General features: G+C 42.2%; 1 protein-coding gene and 1 long non-coding RNA gene across 3 annotated transcripts in view; both read left to right on the forward strand.

Moving 5' to 3' along the window:
• The window catches only part of LOC102166310, a 381,125-nt gene extending 368,653 nt beyond the window's left edge, over positions 1–12,472 (forward strand). For both annotated transcript variants that reach the window (XR_002336117.1, XR_002336116.1), the window contains one exon: positions 12,371–12,472. This is a non-coding gene — a long non-coding RNA (uncharacterized LOC102166310). The remainder of the gene's footprint in view (positions 1–12,370) is intronic.
• LOC102158399 (translation initiation factor IF-2-like) overlaps positions 12,480–25,732 on the forward strand; it is a 111,265-nt gene continuing 98,012 nt past the window's right edge. Inside the window, exons 1-3 of the mRNA XM_021065088.1 lie at positions 12,480–12,527; positions 12,581–13,233; positions 15,490–15,572. Of these exons, the coding sequence (XP_020920747.1) occupies positions 12,480–12,527; positions 12,581–13,233; positions 15,490–15,572 (784 nt within the window). The remainder of the gene's footprint in view (positions 12,528–12,580; positions 13,234–15,489; positions 15,573–25,732) is intronic.

Raw genomic sequence — 25,732 nt, forward strand, 5'->3', positions numbered from 1 at the left:
TTTGATCTCTAGCAGTGAATGCATTAATTCCTCTAAAATTGTCTATATTAAAAACAAGTTAAAAAATCTAAAAGAAAATTTATTTTCAATCTTTTTGAATGATTGATTTTAAGAAAACAGTTATTCTTAGGGATTTACAAGGATCCCTCTTAGGGATACAAGTTAGGAGCTCACAATATGTGCAGAATTCAAATTAAAGACTATATTAGAGAATTTAAAGACTATGTATTACATATATATGTGTAAATGTGTGTGTGCTTATGTGTATATATATATGTATACATGCCCTGACTTTATAACTTTTACTTTGAACATACTTCTTTTAAGTTCACCTTGGCTGAATTTTTTTTTTTGTCTTTTGTCCTTTTAGAGCCACACCCGCGGCATATGGAGGTTCCCAGGCTAGGGGTCTAATCGGAGCTGTAGCTGCCACCCTATGCCAGAGCCATAGCAATGCCAGATCGGAGCCGTGTCTGCAACCTACACCTCAGCTCATAGCAATGCCAGATCTTTAACCCACAGAGTGAGGTCAGAGATCGAACCCACAACCTCATGGTTCCTAGTCGAATTTGTTTCCACTGCACCATGACAGGAACTCCTTGGCTGAAAATTGACTATTAAAAATATTACGCATGAAGGCATTTTATGGCACGTCTGGCTAGACACATGTTGATAATGCAGATTATGCTTCTGCCATAAAGTCCTCTAGTGTTTGCTGGCCCTCACTATTTATATATAAGGTTTAATTGCGTAAAGATAAATGAGCACAAGAACAGGAGCAAGGATGTCTTCTAGTCCCTAAGCCTATATTTGAATTACTGTATCCAGAGGAGCGACAGACAGGAATTTACTATTTTTCATAAGATCTGCTGAAATCGTGTGCAAGACGTGCTATTCACAGGCAGAGAGAACTGTGGAGAGAGAGACTGTGAAAACACAGACATGAATAAATTGCATTCAAGGCCTGTACCAAAGTCTGGAAGAGAAGTGGACTACCCACGGACTTTGTGCACAGACAGTTGGCAGCAGGAGAGGGAAAAACAGAGTGGACATTGCATGACGACGTCAGCGTGTTTACAAGGGTACTCAGAGCAAACAGTCCATCCTTTTGGACTCAGTGATCCTTTAGGTTGAAGGGTATTTTCATAGGATAGAAATCTAGGTTGACAGTTGCTTCTTTTTCTTTCCGCACATTTAGACCTTGCATTTTGGTCGCCTGACCTCCATGATTCCTGATGAGAAATCAGCGGTAATTTGTATGAAATTTCTTATGTTCTAATGTGTCTTTTTTCTGTGGTTACTTTTCAGTTTTTTAAGTTTCTTATTTTTAAAAATTTCATTAAGCTGTGAGAGATATGCACTTACCCTACGTGGGATTTATTGAGCTTCTTGGATATGCGGTTTTGTAGTTTTCATCAGAGGTGGAAACTTTTTGACATTTTGAGTCACCATTTTTTTTTTTTCCGTTTTCAGAGACTCTGATTCCAAGTATATTTGACCCTTGACATTATCTCACTGGTCCCTTTTAGGAACTATTCCATTTTTTCAGCCTCGTTTCTCTCATTTCCTCGATATTTGACATTGCTCTGTCTTTATAGAAATTTTCAGTGATTTTTTTTCTTCCTCAGTGTCTAATTTTTGTCAGGCTTATTGTGAAATTTTCTTAAACAGTAATTCCATTTTTTATCCTTGACATTATTCTCTTCACAATTTTTTTTTAAGTATATGAACATATTTAAAGAACCTGGATTGAAGTTCTTTTCTGAAAATTAATCTCCGTGGTTTGGGGTCTGCTTTTTTACTGATTTTTCTCCTGTTGGCACGTCTTCCTCCTCTTTCAGATGTCTGCTAATGATGTATTGATACTGAACATTTTGAATTTTGTGATGTGAGGTCTCGGGGCTTTGGAAGTCTTCCTTTAATGAAGGTGGATGGAGTTGGTCTTCGCCGGCAGTTATTTGAGTATCAGGTTTGTCTTTAAAGCCTGTTATGTAACTTCGTTATGGGGACGGAGAACAGCCTTAATTACCAAGATGCAGAGACTCCTAAAGTCTCAGGAATTCTCAGGGCGTTCATTAAAGCTTTTCTATTGTGGGTGTTAAGTACTCGAACGTCCCTTAGCCCCGTGTGGGTCTGAAAATTAATGCATAGCTCGTGCCTGGCAGCCTTTGTCTGTACTCCTGGAGTTTCATCCTGTGTGTCAGCTGCTTGGCCTTCAGCCAGACTCAAAGCTACCCTCATGTGAATTTCTTGAGCTCTCTCTCTCTTTCTCTCTCTCCCTCGTAGTTTGTCTTGCAGACTTCAGCCCTCGTGCTCTCACTGAATGCAGATCACTTTCCTCAACTTCAAAGAGTACTTTTTGCTCTATTTGAGTACCTCCGTAGACATCTCAGTCTCTGAATAAGACTTAGATTTTCTTCCTGCACTAAAGTCTTTGAAGAAGGCGGTGGACGTTGTATGGCTCGTTTTGTCTGTCACTCTTCTGTTAAGAATCACAGGTCTCGATTTGACCCCTAGCCTGGGAACCTCCATATTCCGTGGGTACGACTCTAAAAAAAAGCAAATAAATAAATAAATAAATAAATAAATAAATAAATCACGGATCTAGGTTGCCCATTTTCAGGGTCTGAAAAAAGTTGTATTATATATTTTTCCAGTTTTCAAGTTGTTTATGGCAAGAATTGTGTTGTATAAGTTAACCCATCTTTTACACACACACACACACACACATACAATATACCTATCATATGTATATATCCTATTATCTTATTGAATGCTATTGTTGCTATTATTGCTCATAGAATTACTCAGAGTTTTTCAATTTTTCTAAGTGTCTCAACAGATTTTTTTATAAATATTGTTATTTATTATCTTTGTAAATATTGTTAGTTTTAACAACCTTTTCCCAATTGTTATACTCTCATTTATTTTGTAGCCTAATACTGTTTTATAATTTCAATACAAAAAGTTGATCGTTGGAGTCTTTGTCTTCTTTTCCTTGGCATTAAGAAAAATTAAGAGCACTAAAATGAGGCTCTGTTTCAGTTTTAGACTTATCTTTTGTGAATGCTGTGTATTTGTGTGATTATATTCCTAAGTCTCTTCTTCTTATAACTTTGTACGGAATTTGAACTTGATAGATTTCTGCTGTTAATTTTCATGAGAAATCAATTGTCTTGTATTTTTTAGAATGAGCCAGGATTCAAGAAAACTTTCCTAACTTTATTTAATTTCAGTAAATACACTGGTGGTAATATCAGCATTATTGTGTAAGAACAATTTTTAAAATGAATAATTAGTGGATGTTCTTATCATTCCCTGTGTCCTTGAGAAGCAGAATTTTTAGTGTGAAATAAGGGATATATGGATGCAATAGGAAGAGTTTAATTAAAATCTCCTTAGTCTTGAAGTGTGGTTGTATCGGTATACATTTAGGAAGTTGTTACTGAGTTGGTTATTGTTTTAATCTTTCGTGTTCGATAAAACGAGGATATATTTTTTCCCTTCCTCTTTCCACAGTAAAGTCTTATATGCAGTGACTAATGCTTTAGTAATTAGATCCAGATTGTGGTCTTGAAATGTCAGTTCTCACTAAAGGAAGCCTAGGTTTAGTGGTGACATTGCTGAGATCTGAGACAGGAAATACACAAGCTGAGCCTGGCAAGTCTTGTCATATCAATTAGAAAGTACACTATCAAAGGCTGTTGGAGTCAATTCAAAATTATTCAAAGGCCAACTCTGCTAGTCTTCCACTAACCAAAATGAGCCACTTGAATTTCAATAATTTTAATAATTAGAATGGATTGAATAGGTCAAATTTAGTTACATCTATGGGTGCATAGTGATATTTGAAAATAATTGTCTACCTTCAGAGGATTATAGAAATTAACCCATTAGGAGTTCCTTGGTAGCTCAATGGGCTAGGGATCCAGCTTTGTTACTGATGTAGCCCGGGTCACTGCTATGGCATGGGTTTGATCCCTAGCCAGGGAACTTCCGCATGCCACTGTTGCAACCAAACACCAGACAAACAAACAACAACAAAAGAAGATTTTAACCCAATAAAATGAAGACTGCTGAATAAAGGGAAAAATTAAACACTTATCCTGCCATTCTTCTAACTCTGCCATGGATTAACCATACAGTGGATGAGAGGACATATGTCTTTATTGAAGTATTCTACTAAACAAATAAAAGTGAAATAAAGCATCAAAAACTCAAGCTTTTTAACCAACAACACGTGATTAGATACAGACGTTAAGCTTCTATGGCAGCTATGAGAATAAAAAGAGAGACAGACGGACGTTATATGTTTCCTATAGCCTTGCCATATGCTATGTATGGTTTTCCAAAGAGATCAAATCTGAGTTTGATCCAGTCTCTGGACCCAGCTGCCTGGGGCCCTGCAGGAATGAAAGAGGACAGAGGACAGAGAAACACATCAAACTGCATCGTGACGGTGCAAGAAGTGAGATCCAGACTCGGGGGGAAATTAGAGCCTGGTTCTTCAGCTGCCAAATTGAAGGGAAAAGGAGATTGAAATAAAGGGGAATGGAGCTGTCTCTGTGCATTGAATGAAAAATAAAACTCTATAAAGACAAATAGATCTTCTCAAATAAAGGACTAATCATCTAATTAGTTCTACCTTAAAGTCTGAGTGTTTGATGTTATCTAGGAAAAAGCCATGTTCTACTACCAATCAAGTAGTCAAAATCACGTCCTATTTTACTAGTCATTTTGAAGATAAACCACAGGAGGAAAGGGAACTCTAAAAGAACTTACATTCCAGAAAACTCACCAAGTCTCCCTCTCCAGACTACTCCCAATCAGAGCAATTTGGTTATTTTTCCACATAGCAATGCAGTGTGAATAGTGGCTCACAATAGTTGCTCCAAAATTCTGAGGATGCTAATTTGAAAATAAAAATATGACTGCTATTACTTGTAATAATAATAAAACAAAATTAAACAGAAAATAAATTCGTTAACTACCGCAAATGCAAGATGGGGAAAGAGACTCACATTCTTAACATATTCTTTTTTTTTTTAATTTTTTTAAATTTTTTTTGTCTTCTTGTCTTTTTGTTGTTGTTGTTGCTATTTCTTGGGCCGCTCCCGCGCCGCTCCCGCGGCATATGGAGGTTCCCAGGCTAGGGGTCGAATCAGAGCTGTAGCCACCGGCCTACGCCAGAGCCACAGCAACGCGGGATCCGAGCCACGTCTGCAGCCTACACCACAGCTCACGGCAGCGCCGGATCGTTAACCCACTGAGCAAGGGCAGGGATCGAACCTGCAACCTCATGGTTCCTAGTCGGATTCGTTAACCACTGCGCCACGACGGGAACTCCGAGACTCACATTCTTAATGTTTCCACAATGAAAATAGTACATCCGGTTTATTAAGGAAACTCACGAGCAGAAAAGCAGCCAAGAGCACACAGTCTTCCACACCTGCACTGTTCCAGGGCAGAGGTGCCCTGGACACTTCTGGGGAGAACGCAGTTTCCCCTCAGCCCCTCAGAATAGTTATAAGGGAAGGAGGAAGTATAGCATCTGTGTATCAGCGGACGTGTCTTTGTTGAGGCAGTGCTCTTATTGGAAGGGGAGAACCTCCAGAATTGACTACTCTTCCACTAGTTATCCCACCACTGCCATGCTGAATCATTCCTAAGCTACAGAAGAAGAGGAAGTGACCACTGGGGCCATCCAGAATTTTCTCTGCGTATTCCCTAGTGCCATGCAAGATACAAGGCCTCACTCAGCTTCGTGACATGCCTCAAGCCCACCCTGTCAGCCTCTTTTCTCACCCCATCCCTTCTGCCCTTTCAACCCCAGCATTCCATCCAGTCATACAATGGGTCAGGCTATTTTCCCGCACCTCGTCTTCATCATGTCAGGGGAAATATTTAGAGACCTTGAAATGGGGAAAAGGTTACTGAGGGTCCTGCCCAGATCGCCCTTTGGAGTTCTCGTCCCTTCTCATGGTCCTGGAGGTATTTTACAGTTCTGTGAATTGCTGAACGCTGATAGTAACGCCCATGCTTCTTGTTCACACAAACGCAGATGAACTCAGTGGAGACGCACTTGACCACTGCCCTCTGAGTATGGATGAATGCTGTATCTGTTTGTAAAGTCATTTTAGCCTTCCCGATGGCCGATATGTGTGTGTGTGGAATTCTTTTTTGAACCAACTATACCATCGCACTAACTCTCTCATTAACTAGTCAGTTAAAATCTTAGACATGCATTTATTTTGTATTTGGGTGAGTCATGATTTAAGATATCTGAGATACCCTGCAGTACATAGAATAGACAGGTAACAGAGATCTACTGTTTAGTACAGGGACGTTTACTCAGTAACTTACATGAGAAAGAATCTGAAAAGGAATGGATATGTGTGTAGGTATAACTGATTTCTTTGGCTGTAAGCCTGAAATTAACACAACATTGTACATCAACTATATGCCAATAAAATGTTAAAAAATGCCTTTTAACAAAATAGTTGGCCCCTCCTTTCTAGATAGCTCTATCCTGTTGTCCACTTGAAACCGTGATTAACCTTTAAATATTAAGCTTAAGCATGGCATTGTTTTGCCTTCAAAACTGTTTATAACTTAACTAGGTAAAACTGAATATACCCTTATCCACTGTAGTTCACTGTATGCAACATATGATTTCATAATAAGAATGGCAAGATTCTGTTGTTCATTTGGTCACCTGTTTTGTTTTTTTTTTTTCTACTTGATTTTAGCCTCTGACTCTAGGAATCTTTTTTCTTTTTTCTTTGTTTGTTTGTTTCTTTTTTTTTTTGACCGTGCCCATAGCATGTGGATTGAATCTGCACCACATCAGTGACCTGAGCTACTGCAGTGACAATGCCAGATCCTTAACCCACTGCACCACAAGAGAACGCTTTCACTTTTGTAAATGTAGCACACAGCATTCTGCCAGGAACACAGGGAACTTTTATTACATAGGGTAATACCAAAAAAAAAAAAATGGTGAAAACTACGAAACAAACACATGCCATAAAGAATTATTAAAATGCTAACACACTTAGAAAGTAATACTTTGCACATCACCTAGAGGCCCCATCCTGTGTCCACCAAAATTACAAATCCTCTGTTTCCTCATGGATAACCCTTATCCTGAATTTCATAATGATCACTTTGTGTTTAGTTTTTTAAGCCAGATATTCATGATTTGATATTGTATTTCCCCTTTCCCTTTTTAAAATCAATATGGCTTTTAAATCTCTTTCAAAAGGTTCCTCCTCAATCCTTTTCTTTCCTTACGATTTATTGAAAAACAATAGTTTTTCCCATCCTCTAGACCTTCGTACATTCACAGTGCAGTGCAACATGTTCCTTTGCCTCTGAATGATACTTACAGGTAACATTATAGCAGGTGTGATGAATACTTCAGGAATTATAGGCATAACTGTCTGTGTCAAACCTATGTACATTGTAATTGTATGACAAAGTTTTAGCACATCCAATGCCTTGCCAAAATGAGAATTTCAAGCTTTACATCTCGACCGAAATTATTTTTATTTCCCTTTCATAATTCAATGTATTTTAATTTTTATGTCATTGTCAAATATAAAACTTCCTTCAACATATCCCAAGGGATTTAAAAAACTTGCCTTTATAAATTCATAGAATCAGAGCTGTGGATGAATGTCAACCAATAGTTGAGAGAATCCAGAATGAAAAAATTACAGCATGTTAATGGCAGAGTTGAAACTGGCATTTGGTTTTTATAACTTCCAGGCCTTCCCTAAGCTCATCTACAAGTGGCCAAAAGCTCCGGGCTGGGAAAATGCTCTGCTCATGCACCACGTAGAGCACCCATCTCTTTGGTTGTGACCCGATTCCCACGAGTTTCCTTTTCCTCTCCCACAGGGACTTCATCCTGCAAGTGGACAAAAGCTACCATCAGCCTGCCTGTCCTCCAGCTCTGGTCCTGGATGCTTTTCCCACCCTCTCTGTTCTATGATTATGCGTTTCAGGGGTGTTCTTTCCCACCTGTGGTCCTGTAAAGGCTTCTTTTCTAAGGCTTACTTGCTATTTTTGCTAGGACTCAAATAATACTTATATTGTAAATTTTTAAACTTGGTCAGAAATTTATTTTATTTGTAATAAACCTTTTTACTTTGGAAGGATTATAGACTTACAGAAACGTGAACAGAGATAATCCAGCGGTTGCCAGATACTCTTGCCTATAGCTTTTATCCTTGTTAACATCTTATGTAATCCTGGTGCCTTTGTCAAAACCAAGAGGGTAACACTGGTTTCCTACCCTGAGCTAAATGGACTTTATTTGCATTTCATTGTTTTCCACTAACGCCCCTTTTCTGTCTCAGGTTCTAGTGGAGGATTCTGAATGGCATCTATTATTCATGTCTCATTGGTTGCCTCTGTCCATGACACTGTCTCCGTCTTTCCCTGTGGTTTGTGACCTTGGCAGTTCTAAGAAGTACTGGTCAGGGATTTTACAGAAGATTTCTCAATTTGGGTTTGTCGGATTTTTTATCATGACTTTGAGGGAGGTTACGGACTGGGGAGAAGACACCAAAGAGGTGCACTCCTTCATCACATCACATCAGCGGGAGCTCACTGCACCGCGGACCTGTCTCCTGGCAGAGGTGAAGTTGGCCAGGTTCTCCACTGCAGAGATCCCCTCCTGGTCTTTTTATGCACCATCCTTGGGAAGCACCTCACAAAGTTCAGCCCACACTTAAGAGTGAGGAGGGCAAGATTAGATTCCCCTCCTCGCTCTGCAGGGTGGGCTGGACTTTGTAATTTGCCTCTACACAAATTATTATTATCATTTTGTCTTTTTAGGGCTGCACCTGTGGCACATGGAGCTTCTCAGGCCAGGGGTCGAATCAGAGCTGCAGCCACCGGCCTACCCCACAGCCGCAGCAACACGGGATCCTTAACGCACTGAGTGAAGCCAGGGATCAAACCTGCGTGCTCATGGATACTAGTCAGATCCATTTCCACTGAGCCACAACGGTAATGACCACAATTTATTTTTAATCCTTTTGTAAGGAAGATTTTTTTCTTTCTTTTCTTCTATTTATCCAATAATTTATGTTGTCAGTATGTTTATCTTTTGAGTTACAATCTGTCATGGCAGTATTTATTTTGTTATTCAATTGTTCCAACTTCAAATTAGCTCCTTGCTACAAGCCTTTTAAGAGGTCAAAGGCACTTAATTTCTCAACTATCACTGTGGGAAGCAAAAAAACCATTGTTAGGTATCAACAAATCCCAAGGACAAAAAAACTTAAATTTCTGTGGTGGATTTTTGCCAATTAAAAAAACCTTTGGAAAATATCATACACTTTTCACTGTAGTTTGAAGGTCGATAGAATATCGTAATCCTTTTATACTTTAACACTCAGTTTTAAAATTAGTAATGTTTTGGCATACTTTATTATCCTTTTCATATTAATTTTTGAAATCTGATTATGTGTTTGAAGACAAAAATCCCAGATGCTAAAGTGTCGCTTTAAATATTTCAGTATATTTCTAAAGAATATTAAATTTTTTTTAGGACCACACCCATGCCATGTGGAAGTTCCCAGGCTAGGGCTTGAATGGGAGCAGCAGCTGCCAGCCTACACCACAGCCACACCAGATCCCAGCCATTTCAGCAACTTAACACCAAGGCTCATGGCAACACTGGATCCTTAACCCTCTGAGCGAGGCTGGGGCTGGAATTTGCATCTCCTGGATACTAGGCAGGTTTGTAACCCGCTGAGCTGCAACAGGAACTCCCAAAGAATATTTTCTAGATAACCACAACAGCATTACCATCTGTAAAAAATGCCTGGATATCTTCGCTAAACCCAGTCTATATTCAAATTTCTTTTATTGCTCACACATATCTTCCTATAGTTTGTTTTAATCAGCATCCAAAAATATGTCCACACGTTGCAATTGTTAGTTATACCTCTTAAGCCACTTCTGGTGTAGAACATATCTTGTCTCGCCCCATCAATTTTTCATTTACTTGCCAGTTGAAATAGATGGGTCACATATGGATTTGTGTCTCTTGGTTGTATTTTTTTTTAATTGAAAATTAGAACTAAAGACTTGATGGTGTTTAGTTTCAATTTTTTTGGTTCGAATACCTCATTGATGGAGGGGTTCCTGTCTTAGTGCAGCACATCAAGAAAACTTTGATGACTGAATGGAGATGCTAAGATAATTCAGTGGGTTCAGGTGGTAGCAAAACATGTCCTACATTGTATCATTGTGATGAGCTTGGGGTACATGGACATCTGGTAAACATTGAGTCTCTCATCAGCTCTTCACCAAATGTCTACGGGATATATTGGTGATCAGTGTTCAAATCGATCATTTAATAAGGATCACTACAAAATGCTATTTTCTATTCTAATCCTTCCACTTAATTTCCGGGATTTTCTGTACAGAAGAACTTCTTATTGCCAGGATCTTTTGGATTATTCCAAACTACAGTTCATTTGAAGGACCTGGGCAATGCTTATTTTGGCCCCTATAATTACCACAATATGAGTTGTTCAGCAGTAATGCCGTGTTCCCACAGCACTTAGGCTATTTTGTGTGTACTTACTTGCTCTCTCTTTTACAGTATCATTATAAATGTGTGGGTCTTTATTTGTTCCATGCAGATTTCCCTCATCTATTTTTCCATTATTTTGCATAAAAATCTCATAGTGTTCCTTTGGGTGGTTTCCAATCACTTGCCAACATAAATAAAGCTGCAGTCAATAGTCCTGTGCTCATGTCATTCAATTTCTGTACCAGCGTATTTTGTAGCTAGACGTGGTTTTTGTGTTGCTGAACCCAATTCCAGCATGTGCCTGTGTGGAGGGGGTAGGACCCCTACACGCACCAACAAGCAGTTCTTGGGACTCCAGCTGGTTGTTCTACAGTTCAACTTAATTTAATGCTATCTACCCAGAGACAGCATCAGATTCCACAGGTTGAGGGCTTAATCCTACAACACTGCCCCGACCCCTTCTGATGCCAATCACAAGCCCATGGGCTTCTGATGGGCCAGCTGTAGATTGGAGGGTCCAATCACCTCCGCCGTGGACTTCAGTCACTTGCCCTTTTGATCTACGAGCTGTAAATCACAGGTTCCATGACACTCTCCTCAGATTTAAGTTGCTAGAGCAGCTCACAGAACTCCGAGAAACATTTTACAGATTAGATCTCTAGTTTATTATAAAAGGACATCAGTCAGGACTAGCCAGATGGGAAGAGATGCTTAAGATAAGGTATGGGAATGGGGTACCACTTCCATGCCTCTCCAGGTGTTCACTCCCTCCAAATAACCTTCTCCTTTGGGATTTTTATGAAGGCTTCATCACACAAGCAGGGCTGCATTACACAGGCAGGGCTCTGTAACAGAGGCCGCCTTTGCTGTTGTAAGGACTTTGCCAGACCCCAGCTCTAAAACTTTATTCAGGTTAAGGAAGGGCACCCACTTCAGCCTTCCTATCTGGCTTAAAGGGAAGCCAGCATTTAGGATCAGGGCTTCAAGGAAATCATTAGGAATCCTGCAGCCAAAAAAATAGGGGGCGGAAGCAACAAGGCTGGAGAAAAACTTTTGAAGGTCATACCTCCAAAAAGAGAGGACTATCAATGAATGAGATTTAATCAGGAAGATCACAGAATGTTCTTCCCTCCGCCTCACCACCACACCAACAGAGCTGAGGTACAATAAAAGCGGAAGAACCATAAATTACAGAATCTATGAGAAAGGATACTTCACAAAGCCCAAAGGCAAGAGAAGAGATCAAATCAAGGACACTGAGAAGCTTGAATTAGGATCTCCCATTGTCTCTTTGTAGGAGAAACTGCGTGTGACGCTCTCTTCTATAGAATAAAGCTTTCAGGGAGACCACGGCCGTATCATCCTGGCGTGTTTTACTCTGGGAATGAACTGAATAGGTTGTCAGCAAGGTGTTTTGAGTGAAGACATGGGTAAACAAGACAAGCATGTTTTCACGTGAATGGAATATATAAAGGAATGACGAGAAACCCAGAGGCTTAAAATCTTTATTATTTCATTGAAAATATCCACTTATAAATGTTGCGGTTTCTTCCGGCTCGCATGGTTCCCACTTACTATAATGAGGGGCTCCATCAGTGGAGGCCAGTAATGATTAAGTATATGTTATAGTTGTAGGCATCTCTGTTGGAAATGTCCCCATAATTTTGTTATTTTTAATTTCCTGAACATTTCACACAGAGTCCTGGAGTGTTTTTGTAATGAAATTCCCTCTCAACTCCACATGCTCCATATTCACTCACACCATTTTGTGTGTGTGTTTTTTTTTAATGTTTTATTTTTACTTTACTGAATTAGGAACGCTGGCATTTACAGAAGAAATGACAGAAGTGGCACAGGCACCCAAGGACCAGGATGGCAGCTTCTTCGGGAAGCTGTGCTGCAAACCCCATGTCAGTCGCACTCAATGAAGAAGCCGATTCCAAGTCTTCCTCAAAAGGAGCTGGTGGAGGATGTCTGGCGCCTTGAGAGAGAGAGACCCTCAACCCCACGGCCAGCAGATGAGAGAGCAGAAGAGGAGAAAAAACAAAAGCCCAACCAAACAAAGACCAAGACCCCTTTAGGCATTCTGCAGAGAAAGCACGCCCTTCCTTCCCACCATTCCCGTTGCTCGGGCTGCGGTGGGGTTCTGCGGTGGGGTTCGGGCGGCTCAAGAGGACCTCTGCGGGGAGAGGGTGGTCCAGTCTCGGACCCAGCCCGAGTTTTTCTCCGAGCCGCTCCCCGGGTCTCCCCCGCTGTCCCGCCGTCCTCCCCGGGCCGCGCTGCAGGCTCCATCAGCGCCCCGCCGGTCTCTCTCGGAAGCGCTGCCGCCGTCCCGCGGGCTCCGGGAGCGAGAACTCGTGGGGCTCCTCCGTCCGGAGTCGGGCCGCGCAGCCGGCAGCAGCTTCTCCGTGTCCAGAGTCGGGAAGCCCGTGCGCCCTCCCGAGACACCTGCAGCCCCCGGGCCCCTCCTGCAGCCCGGGCGTCCCGCCGGGACACCTGGCGCCCGGGCGAGGGCGGGTCGACGTCGGGGTCGACGTCGGGGTCGGCGGAGGCGTCGGGGTCGACGTCGGGGTCGCCGGGCCCCGCGCCGCGGCGGAGGGAGGGCGAGCGGGAGCGCGCAGCCCGGCGTCTCGGCCCGCGCGGCTTCCTGCCTGCGCCCGGCGCTGCTCCTTGGAAAGGTGAAGACGGCGGCAGTGTGGGTGGCGCGTTCCCATGTCCGTGGTTTTCCGCGGAACCAGCTGAAAGCCCGTGACTCCCCGCCTCCAGGCTTCCTTCTGCGAGGCGTAGCTCGTCCTTAACGAGTCTGCGGAGGGCGCCTCTGAGACGCAGGCGTAGCGAAACCTTTGGTTTGACCCTGCTGTTTGCACCTGGCACCTTGCGACCCCGTGTTCCCTGGGCGTTGGTCGAAAACGCTTGGCTGGTTTGCTATGCTAGAATATAGGCGGCTGCAATGAGGGGTACTTAGGATGTAGAGCAGGTGTCAAATGGAGAAGGAAGCTAATGATGAACACAGTGCTTGTGTGTCTAGAGCGAGAGATAGAGAGAGACTTGTCATCAGAAATACAGCCTAAGATATTGCTTACTGGATTCCTTTTTATTTTTATTTTTGGTCTTTTTGCCATTTTCTTGGGCCGCTTGTGCGGCTTATGGAGGTTCCCAGGCTAGGGGTGGAATCGGAGCTGTAGCTGCCAGCCTACTCCAGAACCACAGCAACACAAGATCCGAACCACGTCTGCAACCTAGCAACGCCGGATCCTTAACCCACTGAGCAAGGCCAGGGATGGAACCTGCAACCTCATGGTTCCTAGACGGATTCGTTAACCACTGAGCCAGGATGGGAACTCCCTGGACTCCTAATGAAGGCAGGAGACCCTCAAATTCTAGGTGACCAGAATTTATCCTACAACAGAAATAAAGCTAAAATAATATACAAGACATAAATTATGTATTTTTTTTTTTTTTTTTGTCTTTTTGCCTTTTCTAGGGCCACCCCCATGGCACATGGAGGTTCCCAGGCTAGGGGTCAAATCGGAGCTGTAGCGCCAGCCTATGCCAGAGCCACAGCAAGCGGGATCCGAGCTGGTCTGCAACCTACACCACAGCTCACGGCAATGCCAGATCCTTAACCCACTGAGCAAGGGCAGGGACCGAACCCGCAACATCATGGTTCCTAGTCGGATACGGCAACCACTGAGCCATGACAGGAACTCCTATATTTTGTATTTTTAAACCACTTGTTTGTAAGGTATTTAAAAATGGCTCATGGGAAGTTTATAAAAATGAGTAAAAGACCAAAATTCGACGTTTTCCTTCCAGCTTTGTCCAAGTCCAAGAAACTAAGAGAAATGGTATTTAAGTGACATTAGTGTTGGACTCAGTGGAAAGCTAGGTTTTTGAGCAAGATGGTTCTTCTGGCTTTTTTAATGACTGGATACCATCTTCTTTCAGGCCCTCTCATTTTTTGCTCTTTTTCTGTGCCCGTCATCAAATTTGGTCACTTAAGCACCTGAGTTGCCTTGACACTGAGCTAGAAGTGCTCTTGGTTTTAAACACATAACTAGTGCTCCACACAGGGAGGAAGTGCCCTGGTTTTAAACACATAACTAGATTCCTGGTTTATTATCTTTTTGCAGCTTGTGGAAGTCCATCTTCTAGGGCCTCACCCCTGGGACTTTGCTGTCAAAGTTGGTCTCCTGAGAAAAATAGGTGTCAGTCATGGCCTGAAGTTAGCCTGTCACCTTGAGAGGCTCTGTCAGTCACCAGCCAACCTCCCTCTGAGCTCTCTTTTTTCCAAAACGCCAAGTTTCTTTTGTGGGTTTTTTTTTCCTCTCGATTTAAACGGTCAGAGATATGCATTCAGATGCAGAGCAAGTGACTAGCCCTTTCTTAACTTCGTGTGTAATTGTTTTAATAACAAAATTACAGTTACTGATGTTTCTGCTGCCATTCCCAGAATAAATTCTTCATTTCCTTTCTAACTTAATGCCATCCCGCAGGGATTTCTTCTCCCACAAAGTCCCCAGCTCTTTTTGGGGTTTGCTCACAGTTGCCCATGGGTCATGTCATCTCATTGGTTGATCTGCCCTATGAATCAGCGCCACGATGAGCAAGTCAGAGTGCAGGTGAACCTCTAATGGCCTCGATTGTACCCTCTTGGTACAGTCCTTTGCTCACGCACCATCCTCTTGTCTGAGGAAAAGCAAGACTCTCTTCCCATGTTTACCTTCACGACATGAGTCATTATGCTGCAGTTATGCTGGGAAAGGGCTACCTTAATTCATTGCTAGTTCACCTGAGTTCTTTCTAGGTTCATGAAAATATACGTATTCATTAAAGCATACACCTTAGCAAACTCTTAGCGGTTTCCAATTGCTGCTGTACCAAATTACCACAAACTTAACAGCTTAAGATGACACAAATTTATTCTCTTACAGTTCTGGAGGTCAGAATTTCAAGATGTGTCTCCATGGGCTAAAGTCAGCATCAACAGGGCTGTGTTCCTTCTGGAGCTCTAAAGGTAAATCCATATTCTGCTTTTTACAGTTTCTGGAAACCACTTGTTCCCCCCTTCAGGTGCACAGGCTCCTTGGAGTAAGTCTGCACTTCAGACATCTGTGGTAAACCCAGATTGCAACTCTTTCCTAAAAGTCAGAAACTTCTCAAATCCATCTCCTCGGTCTCCATCACCAGCACAGTGTTTTGTTCCGATATTTCAGGGCGCTGTAAAATACAGTTGTCTCGCTTTTGACAGTTAAAAAAACCCCACGGACCTAGATCTGCAAGGGAAAGTTTGAAAATTCTGAAACAGAAATGTGCAGGTGAATTGATGTTGCATCCCCGTCTCTACTCATTCAGTTTACAGAATTAAGATAGGCTCTTTAAATATGACTTGATAATGTAACCCACAGCCTCTTAGAAAAAATTCTAAAAGCTCTTGCACCACATACATATTTAAATTTACTTCTAAATTAAGCCTTGAAGAAATATAGTGCCTGTTTATGATAAACTGGAGTTCCGTACAAGTGAAGACTATTTTGTAGGCATTTATAATAATATTAAATTCTCTACCTAAAACCAGAAGCTGTTTCATTGAGTAGTTGTCTATGCTGGAGAGGTTACTGTGCTTTATGAAAACGTAATTGGAAAATAACTTTTACAAAAATACAAAGAAGACATGCGATGAGGTACCTAAAGCTCAGTTCCAACAGGCAAATAATGCACCATGATTGTCTTAGCTTTGCGTTTAATTTTCTGTTTTCTTCTGCTCTGTGCTTTTGGTCTGGCTGCCATTTACTAGAATATATATTAGAAAAAATAAGTGAATTTAAAATTGTAAACAGTCATTATGTTGTGAAAAATTCCCTTACTGAGAATTATTAAAACAGTCATTGCAGACTGAATTACACACCTAAAGTGATGGCTTAAATGAGACCGGGAAATTTAAATTAGTAAATCGAAAAGGTCAGTATTTAATTACATGGTTTGGCTAACAGAATAAATCTCTTCACCTGTCCTATTCATTTTACTAGATACTATTTTAGAAATTTTATCTCAGTGAAGATTTGGCCAAGGACTCCTAAATTTTTAAGTCGTCTCCCAGGTTTACTAGGATGAGGTGTCTGAAGTTGCATTTAATCCGATATATTGTGCATGTTTCCTTCAGCCTTTTCTGTTTGGATGACTGTGGTATGAATTTACTTTGAAACAACTCTTGATCTGGATTTAAGATTATCAAGAGCCTAGCCATGCAGAAATGACATTAACCATTTATGATTCTGCGATAGTTAAATTTTCCTCGGATTTTCCTCAGATCCGATGGAGAAGAGAGAGTATATAAGAAAAAGATCCTGGCATGTTTCCATTGCTACGGGCTAAGGATACAGGGCGTTTACAGATTAAATAGGGCGTGAATTTTAGTTTATGTGCCCATTATAGCCACTGTGGACAGGAAACAGGATGCACACAGTGTGAGACATGACCTGCAGAGTCACTTGAGGCTTGTTCTCTGAGGTTTACCAGGGCCACTGCCATTAACAGCCTGTGTAAGTAGGAGCCTAAACAGTGTGGTGGTGTTTTATTTACATAGCTAAACACTGTATTAAGAATGGATCCTTTCTCATTCACTTCGTGTAAATAATCATGAACCTTTTCTCACAAGAATATTAATATTAATTAATCTCTGAGAACTGGCAATACTTAGGCAGAGCATATTACTTTCCATGGGGTGTTAAATACATTTTTAAAGTATATTTCTAGTACACAGGGAAATCTACATTGTAAGTGAGAAATCATATGATATTTAGGAATGCTGTAATGGAACTTTTTTTATAATGATTTTTTATTTTTTTTTCCATTATAGCTGATTTGCAGTGTTCTGTCAATTTTCTACTGCACAACAAGGTCACCCAGTCACACATACACATACACATTCTTTTTTCTCACATGATCATGCTCCATGTGATGGAAATTTATTTGACTCTTTCACATGATGTTTTTTGAACTGAGAGAGACTTTTAGCTTCTTTCTTTGAAAACTAGGCAGAGGCAAGAACAGGGGTTAGCCTGGATTAGATATTGAGGTCTCCAGCAATGTGATAGCAAATCATGTTCTCTTGGTTAGATGTTACAGTTTGAGGATTCATTTTAAAACAGTGATGGGTAGCTGTGATGAACACAGATCCTAGTCCAAATCTGTCCTGAGCTCACGCATTGCCAGCTGTGTCACCTGCAGGTCACTTCGCCTCACTCTGCTGCCATGTGCTCATTTATAAATGATGGTAATAATGGTGCAGACATGAAGAGGTTTTCTTGAGGATTAAATGGGTTAATACAGCTAAGCCATTACTTCAATGGCTTAAAACATTGCCTGACATCTTCTAAGAGCTTTCTGGAAAAAAAAAAAAAGTATTCGCTTATTATTTGAAGTGCCGAGCATCCCAGGTACTGTTGCAGGAGCCTCAGAGAGGAGTAAGTTGTGAGCCCTGTTCTTAAAGAGCCTGCACGGCAGTGATGTGTGCAGATCACCTGCATGTGATGTGTTCGGGGTTAGAGGTGAAAGCCATGCTGGTTGCGATGGCAGAAGTTTGCTTGTGGGTTTCGCAAATGGAATATCTGAGCTGCTCATTGAAGATCAGACGTTGTCCACGTGAAGAAGCTGGGCAAGGGCGTTTCATTCAGAAACCTAGCGTGAAGCAGACGCCGAAGGATGAGCGACCATGATGTCTGCAGGGAACCTGGAGTGATTCCGAGTCAGAAAGCTTCATCTGGGGCTACACCTCTGGTGTCCTCTCCTCCTGCCTTGGTCCAATCAAAAGAAATCAAATGTTTTTCTGTTGGTCATGGAGTCTGCAGATCAGCACAGGGCACACCGTTCCTTTTAGGTTCAGCAGACCTGGGAACAGGGACTTGGGAACAGGTCCTTTACTTGAGAAATGATCCTGGGACGCACAGGTGAAAAAGTGCTGAAAAAGAGACAGACAGAAAAGCAAATGAGGTGTGTGTTAATAAGCGGGTTTCTCTTTGGGCAACTGGAGCTCAGTCCACTGGCCGTCCTCAGAAACACGTGGAGCGTACTTCTGAAGCGTTCCAGGGGAGGCTGGGGAGCCTGGGTGTTTATTCACCCCTTTCCACCCCTTCACACACCCCACTGGTGGAAGGTTTCACCTCCAAGCAGTCGCTCCCCTGATCCTCAGCTGCTCCTGCCTTTCGTCAGCAAGCTCTTGTGGAGCTAGAATGAGCTCTCGTGCAGAGATGCAGTTTGAGTGGGATGCTGTCAGCATTCTCTAAACTGTCTTCTGCAGCTGCAGGGGGTTCGGGGGAGACTTGGAGCTGGGCAGGAGGGGCCCACCGACGGCACACATTCCGGTGAGCTGTCAGCCTCTGAAGATTTGATTCTGTGGCCCCTGGTGAGAAGAATGAGGCAGGGGCTGCCTGGAGACTTGAGAGAGGGGTGGAGAAACAGGGAGAGGGGGAATCTTTGAACATCTCACTGACCAGGTATGCTGGCAGTTTATCTTTTATTATTCTAAAGGAAGTCCTTTAAAGTGGTTTTCTTAGAATGTAAACTCCTTCAATTTGCATTTTGGACCATTGTCTTAGATTGTAAACATTATCCTAAACTGGAAAATAGCAAAAATTTAGCTGCTTTGTGAACCTGGTTTAAGAATGGGTCTCAGCCCCACACATAGAGATCTGGGACTTAGCAAAAGAAAGATGCATTCGTTTCTGTATTGTCATTTAATTCATACTGAACTTACTTTTGAACGTATTTTAACTTGGCGAAAGACTAAGTATATCACAGTGTTTTTATAGTGTAGACTGAAATGTACGTATTTTAACATATTTACAGAATTTTCTCAGTCTCTATCAAGCGTGATGTCACCTACTGGCTAAGAATGTAAAGATGCACCACTGCATTAAGGAATCTTAAGCGTAATAACTAACAAACGCAGTCTGCCTTTTAAATTTCGTCATGACCGTGTGCTATTTTATTTATGTTCCAACTCGACTGAAGTATAGTTGACACACAACATGGCGTAAGGTGTTCAGCGTGTTGACTCAATACGCCTGTATGTTGGGAAACAAGTACCACCACGGCGTTAACCAGCACCTCCATCCAGTCTTAAAACGACCATTTCTTTTCCGTGCTGAGAACGTGTAAAATCTACTCTCTTTCACATATACACTACAGCTGTATTAACTGTAATCACCACGCTGTTGTTAGATGCCCACGACTTATTGATCTTCTAACTCCAAGTTTGTGTCATTTGACCAGCATCTCTCCATTTCCTCTCCTCCCCGTCCCCTCGTAACCGCTATTCTACTCTCTTTCTATGAGTTTAGCTTTTTTTAGATGCCACCTGTAAGCGATGTCATACAGTGCCCGTCCTTTTCTGTGTGACTCAGCTCACTTAGTGTCATGGCTTCAGGATCCGTTCGTACTGTTTCAAGGAGCAGGATCTCCTTCTTTCTCGGGGCCGAATATTCCATGGTGTGTATATGCCACAGCTTCCTTCTCCATTTGTCCGCTGACAGACACTGTGGCTGTTTCTGTATCTTTGCTACCGTGAGTAATGCTTCAGTGACCATAGGAGTGCAGCTGTCTCTTCAAGATACTGATTTCATTTTCTTTGGCTCTGTACACAGAGGTGGAATTACTGGATCGTAACAGTGTGCTCTTCTAGATTTAGATTCTAGAATTAGACAGTTCCACGATGTTCATTCTAAGTGTGATCCTGTTTGGCCCCACTCAGGGAATACACTCCAGGGAGATGAGTGATAGAACATACACATTCCTTATTTCTAGACAGTATAGCATCCATTACAGAATTTAATATTGATACAGGCCAGCAATTTTGTAGAATTAATGAATGAGTAATTGACTTGAAAGTGATTTTTAAACAAAGGAATAATTTGGAAAGAATAGGACCAAGTCGCTTTAACTCAGTGTTTCCAATGTCTGTAGACAATCCCTTTAACATTGTTACATTGTAACTGTTTCACGAAGGTTCAGTTTATTGCTTTGTGATCTTAAATGCAAATTCTTTTGATGGCAGTCACTGTCTCTGTATTTCCCGTCTGCATTTTTTAACATGCGCGTTAACCACATGGAGTAATTTCCTGGGGTGGAGATAATTTAATGGGGAATTCGTACCTACATCAATTAGAATGAGGCTGAACATGTTAGCTGAAGTCTGTTTAGCTGGATCAGATCGGTTCTATTTAACATCTAAAGTAGCTGCTGTAAACTTCCTGGACAAAGATGTTAGTCCACTTAACTGTGCATCTGCGGTGCGTTTACACAGGGTTTTGGAGTATTTGTCAATGGGTGTGTCTACGAGAGAGGTACACACTTAGGACTTCGGAAGATACTGCACTTTTTGGCCATTTCTCCCAGTTTTAAGAGATTCTAAGTAGATATTATTTTTTATTATCTCAATTAAGTGCTGAGCGCTCACTAACCATCAGGCTTTGACCAGGAAAGACATACATGTTCTGTATTCCCATGATGTGCGGCGGAAGCTACTGTCTGAGTCTGCGAACTCAGAGACACACCCGGTGTTGCTCAGATGGAGAATGGAGGGCTGCCAGCTTGTCGAGGCCCAGGTAGCTTAGCGCCATCCCAGATGTACAAGAGGGAGAAGGAGCTTCCTTACAGAGACTTGTCTTTCAGGAATCTCAGGACAATTCACCACATAGACTCAGTTCAAGTATAGTTTTTTTAAAATATGAAGTACATATAAAATAATGTGAACAGCACACAGACAGAAGTGCAGATTGCGATGGCTGTGCCCGGCATGACCTTAAGAAAAGGAACCTCCCTGAGCCGTAGTGTTTCCCAGGCGTGTCATTGATGCGTGATCTGAGCTGTACTGTCCTGAGGACAAAAGCATCTTGACCTTCTTTAAACTGTTCAAGTAATTTTTTTAGCACAGTACAACTGCTTGCATTTTTTTTTTCATGTTGGACAAATTAAAACTTCAGAGGGAGCAGAGTTTTTCTCCAATATATTTCTTCCTGTTTACATGCTTCGATTAAAAGAGGGAACTACTGCACCACCAGCGACTCTTTTCTACTCCACTTTTTCCGCGTCGTTCAGGCTGCCTCAGTTCTTTTTATGAGATTTTCCTGCTGGGTTTTGTCTGATATTCCAGTGTAGGTAATTTGTCCTTTTAGTGGGAGGTGGGGGCCTATGGAGATTTCCCTTGTGTGGTGTCTGTGTCTCTTGCCCTCAGATCAGTGCTTCTGAAGCTTGCTTTGCTTCATTCATCTTCCTGCGGTCAAGCCATCCAGACGTTTCCGCTAAGTCCTTTTATCCCTAAATGTTCAGGGTGTGTCTCAACTGTCAACTGACTGATGGCATGAAATATACTCTATATTTACATGGACGCCTTCTTCTCTACACTTGTTTTTCTGCAACTCCTGACCTCCACGATTAATCTCTTCCTCCGAACCGGCCCCACCCTGTTCCAGCTTCTAACCATAGCCCCGTCCACCTGGGAGGAGCAGTGAGGGGGCTCCCCGAAGGGAGCCTCAAGGATGGCTGGACAAGGAAAACAAGACTCCTCTTAGCACAGTCGCACACCCGAGTTAACACTCCGCAAGGGACCGTCTGGGTTGCGCCTATGGGGGGGTTTCCTCTGCGGCTGTTACATTTCGGAGTTGCACAGGGAAGAGGTGGTCTTTGCTCTTTCCTCTTTTACCTGGAATCTTTGAAGCTCTCTGTGTCTTCCAGAACCTCATGGGACTAACTGACCTAGGCCAGAGGCTGAGAAGCAGAACAGGTGAGGTCCCGGGAAGGGTCCTGAGTTAAGAGACGTGGGGTATCCTGAGGAAAGTGGAGGAGAGAGAGAGGCAGAGAGGCGGACAGCGTGCGGGGTGGGGGGAGGTATCCTGGCCTCTCTCTTATGTCACGTGAAAAGACAGATGAAAAAAACCTACTAGGCAAACACTTATACATGCGGCGTATGTGTGTATGATTTTATTAAGTAAAAATAGGGAGCAAGAGGGAGATGTGGCATCCGTTGTGCAGCAACAATATGCCCGTCACTTTGCACGTATTTCCACATTTAATCTTCAAACAAATGTGAAAGAAAAAAGCTGCAATCCGCCCCGGTTTTCAGACGAGCAGTGTCCTGAGAGATTACGTAACATGCCCTGTGTGGGCTTCTCAGCAAAGGAATGAGAATTCCCGCACTAGTCTCTCCAGTTCAGCTAATTGCTTGAAATCAAACTCTTAGAAATATTTTTTGGGTAGATAAAGTTATTAAAATTTTCCTATGTTATAAAAGTGTTATTTTCCTAAAGGCAGTCATTTTAATTTTCTTCCTTTCCCCCAAATCCCACTCCATTCAGATCTATTTCATTTGTACCAATGAAATTACCAATATGATTTTGCTAGACTAGCATGTTTAAATGCAAGTTAAATGACTTGGAATTAAAAGATATTCACGAACATCTCTTGAGGTACTTTAAAGTCACATAAACTTTCAGTTCTTTATGGGTTTGTGAGAAGGTATCATATTCACCAAGCTGTGCTGTTTTAGGAAAACAGAATCTATTCCCTCGGACCTTCTTTTCACATTTCAAACAACAACAAGAAAAAGCCTCTCCCTTAAAGCTGCCGTTGCCGGCGTATGTCCTGCCTTTACAAACCTTTTGTACAAAATGCCGAAGAAAGCAAGAACAAACTAGGGAAAATCCTTTTTGTAGTGAATGAGTGTGAACTTGTTCAGCTGCTTCTTGGCACGCTCACAGCATCCAGTGTCCTCTCCTGAGGGCCACACATCCCGACTTAGGCAAGGTCAGGCTCCGTTGACCTTTCCAGTTCACGAAATTCTCCTTTCTTTCCTGATTTTGTTATTTACATCCTTCACAAGAGAGTTCGTTTATATCAGGAACTAATTAAAGCGACTTTCAGAGCAGTTCTCCGCACACATAGGTATGGCTCTTCCGCTTGACTGTGTACAGATCTTAAGCGATAATACTTGCCCAGACACCCTAACTTACAATCCTTTTAAAACTAAGCTTCCCAGTATCTTTCAAACCAATACTTCCTGTACGCAATACCCAGATGGACATTTGGCTCTGTTTTGTGACACAGGTATATTTGACATCCAGTGACTCAGTCTTTTGTGTTTGATGGTGTGACTTTTCCCTTCTCATCCCAAGACAATTAAAGATCACAGGCTATAACCTAAGCAGGACCAGCTCCAAAATTAGTGGCGACTAATGAAAAATAAAATTTTTTTTGGTCAAAATTGACGAAGAATTTCAAGATGGCAACATGAGGGCATTAAACCAAGTGCCGGGACACTTCCAACACTGGACCTTGTGTGACTACACAAGTGACATGCCCAGGTCAGCAATTCCGGCTGTAACATTTCATCCACTTGTCTTGTTCCCATGCTCTTTCCCGGTAAGAGTCTAGATTCCAGGTAGCCTGTAAATAATCATGTTGAAAAAAGTGATGGATATACTGTTTCTGCATATAAGTAAAGATTAAGTAGGTAAAAACAGGATGTTAGTATAATTTTTTTTGGATTTTGAGGGCATCTATGAAACATACCTCACAGTAAGCAGACTCTCTCTCACAACTGGTGGTATAAAAAGCTAAAACACTATGATCTATCAGACCTATGTTCTGCTTTCATGAAAAAAAATGACTACCGAATGCTTTTAGGAAAACGTCTGTTTTGTCGTTGTACTCGTGAATCTTTCTGGGAGTCTGTACAAAATGAAAATGCCGTTTCCTTATGGCTCAGGGTGGTCCCCGTGGATGTTCTTTTTTATCAGATACACTGACACCCTCAGTGGGGTCCTTACGCTTTGTCTTGACCTATCCCTCTCATCTGGGGCGTCTCAATGTATATTTTATATTCAGTAATCATATGAATAGATCATTTGAATGATTTATTCCACACCAGTGGTCCTGAGTATGTGATTACTTATTATGTAATTAATATATTTAGTCTGAAGCAAAATAGAAGTTTCCGACATGAAAAGTGAATAAAACGCCCATATTTTTTTCACTTCATGTTACCAGGTTTTAATATTGGAATATGCTCCCTTTTCCCCCCCTCTTTTAAGGAAAGAGTATACTATATACATTTCTATAAATGTTTTCTCTTAGCGCTCTACCAGAGACCTCTTTCTAGGTAAATAAATATAATTTTATATCATTTTTAATGTTTGTATTACAGTGTGTCGTATAATCTTAGCGGAAGTCACAGAGCTCACCTCTCTTGCTGGAGAGTAGGGATTGTGGTCCTTTTCCAAAACTTTTTTCTCAGTCTTTCTACACTGTGGCCTTTTCAACCATCATTTAGTTTGTAAGAAAGTCATTGCATTGTTTAGGGGTTTTCTTGGCTTTTTTTTCCTTCTCTTTTTTTTTTAGGGCCTCACTTGCACCACATGGACGTTCCCAGACTAGGGGTCAAATGGGAGCTGCAGCGGAGGCCTGCACCACAGCTGCAGCAACACTGGCTCCAAGCCACGTCTGCGGTCTCTGCCACAGCTCGTGGCAACTCCAGATCCTCACCCGCCTGAGCGAGGCAGAGGTTCACACCTGCATCCTGGTGACACTCTGTCTGGGTTCCTAAGCTGCGGAGCCACAGTGGGAACTCCCCGGTCGCATCATTTTTTAACTTCCTTTTCTGTATGGACATAGTGCCATTTCGCCCTCTCGGTTCTTGGGACGGTTCCCTCAGTGATGCCTCGGTCCTGCCCAGACCGCTGTTCCCCTTCACTGGCCTTGTGGGCAGGTTTCAACCTGCTGTACACTGACTTTATGAGGGGCTCTTGTTCCCTAAGGGGTTGCAGTGCTGCACATAGTCGTATTTGTATGAAAAATCTAAATAGTCATTTTTTATTTCGTTTTGTCTACTGTGTGATCCTCTGGGCCGGCAGGGGCATCGTTCCATGCATGCCTGCTGCTTCTCTCCCTGTGGTCACCTCTGCAGACTGTCCGCAGAGTCGAGTTCAGTTAACAGCCCCGCCTGCTGTGAGAAGAACTTGCCCCCTGCTTTCAGATTGGGAGCTTCTACTCGAAACCACTGTTCATTTTTTTGTCCACAGCTTCTGAGCTTGTCCAGTCCATCTGTCCCAATCGGCAATTACAAAAGTCTCTCTTTGAGTCTCCAAGGCAGCTGCTCTGGCTCCTCTCTCTGCATTGCCCTCC

The sequence above is a fragment of the Sus scrofa genome, chromosome 10 (assembly GCF_000003025.6).
Source record: "Sus scrofa isolate TJ Tabasco breed Duroc chromosome 10, Sscrofa11.1, whole genome shotgun sequence".
NCBI lineage: Eukaryota > Metazoa > Chordata > Mammalia > Artiodactyla > Suidae > Sus > Sus scrofa.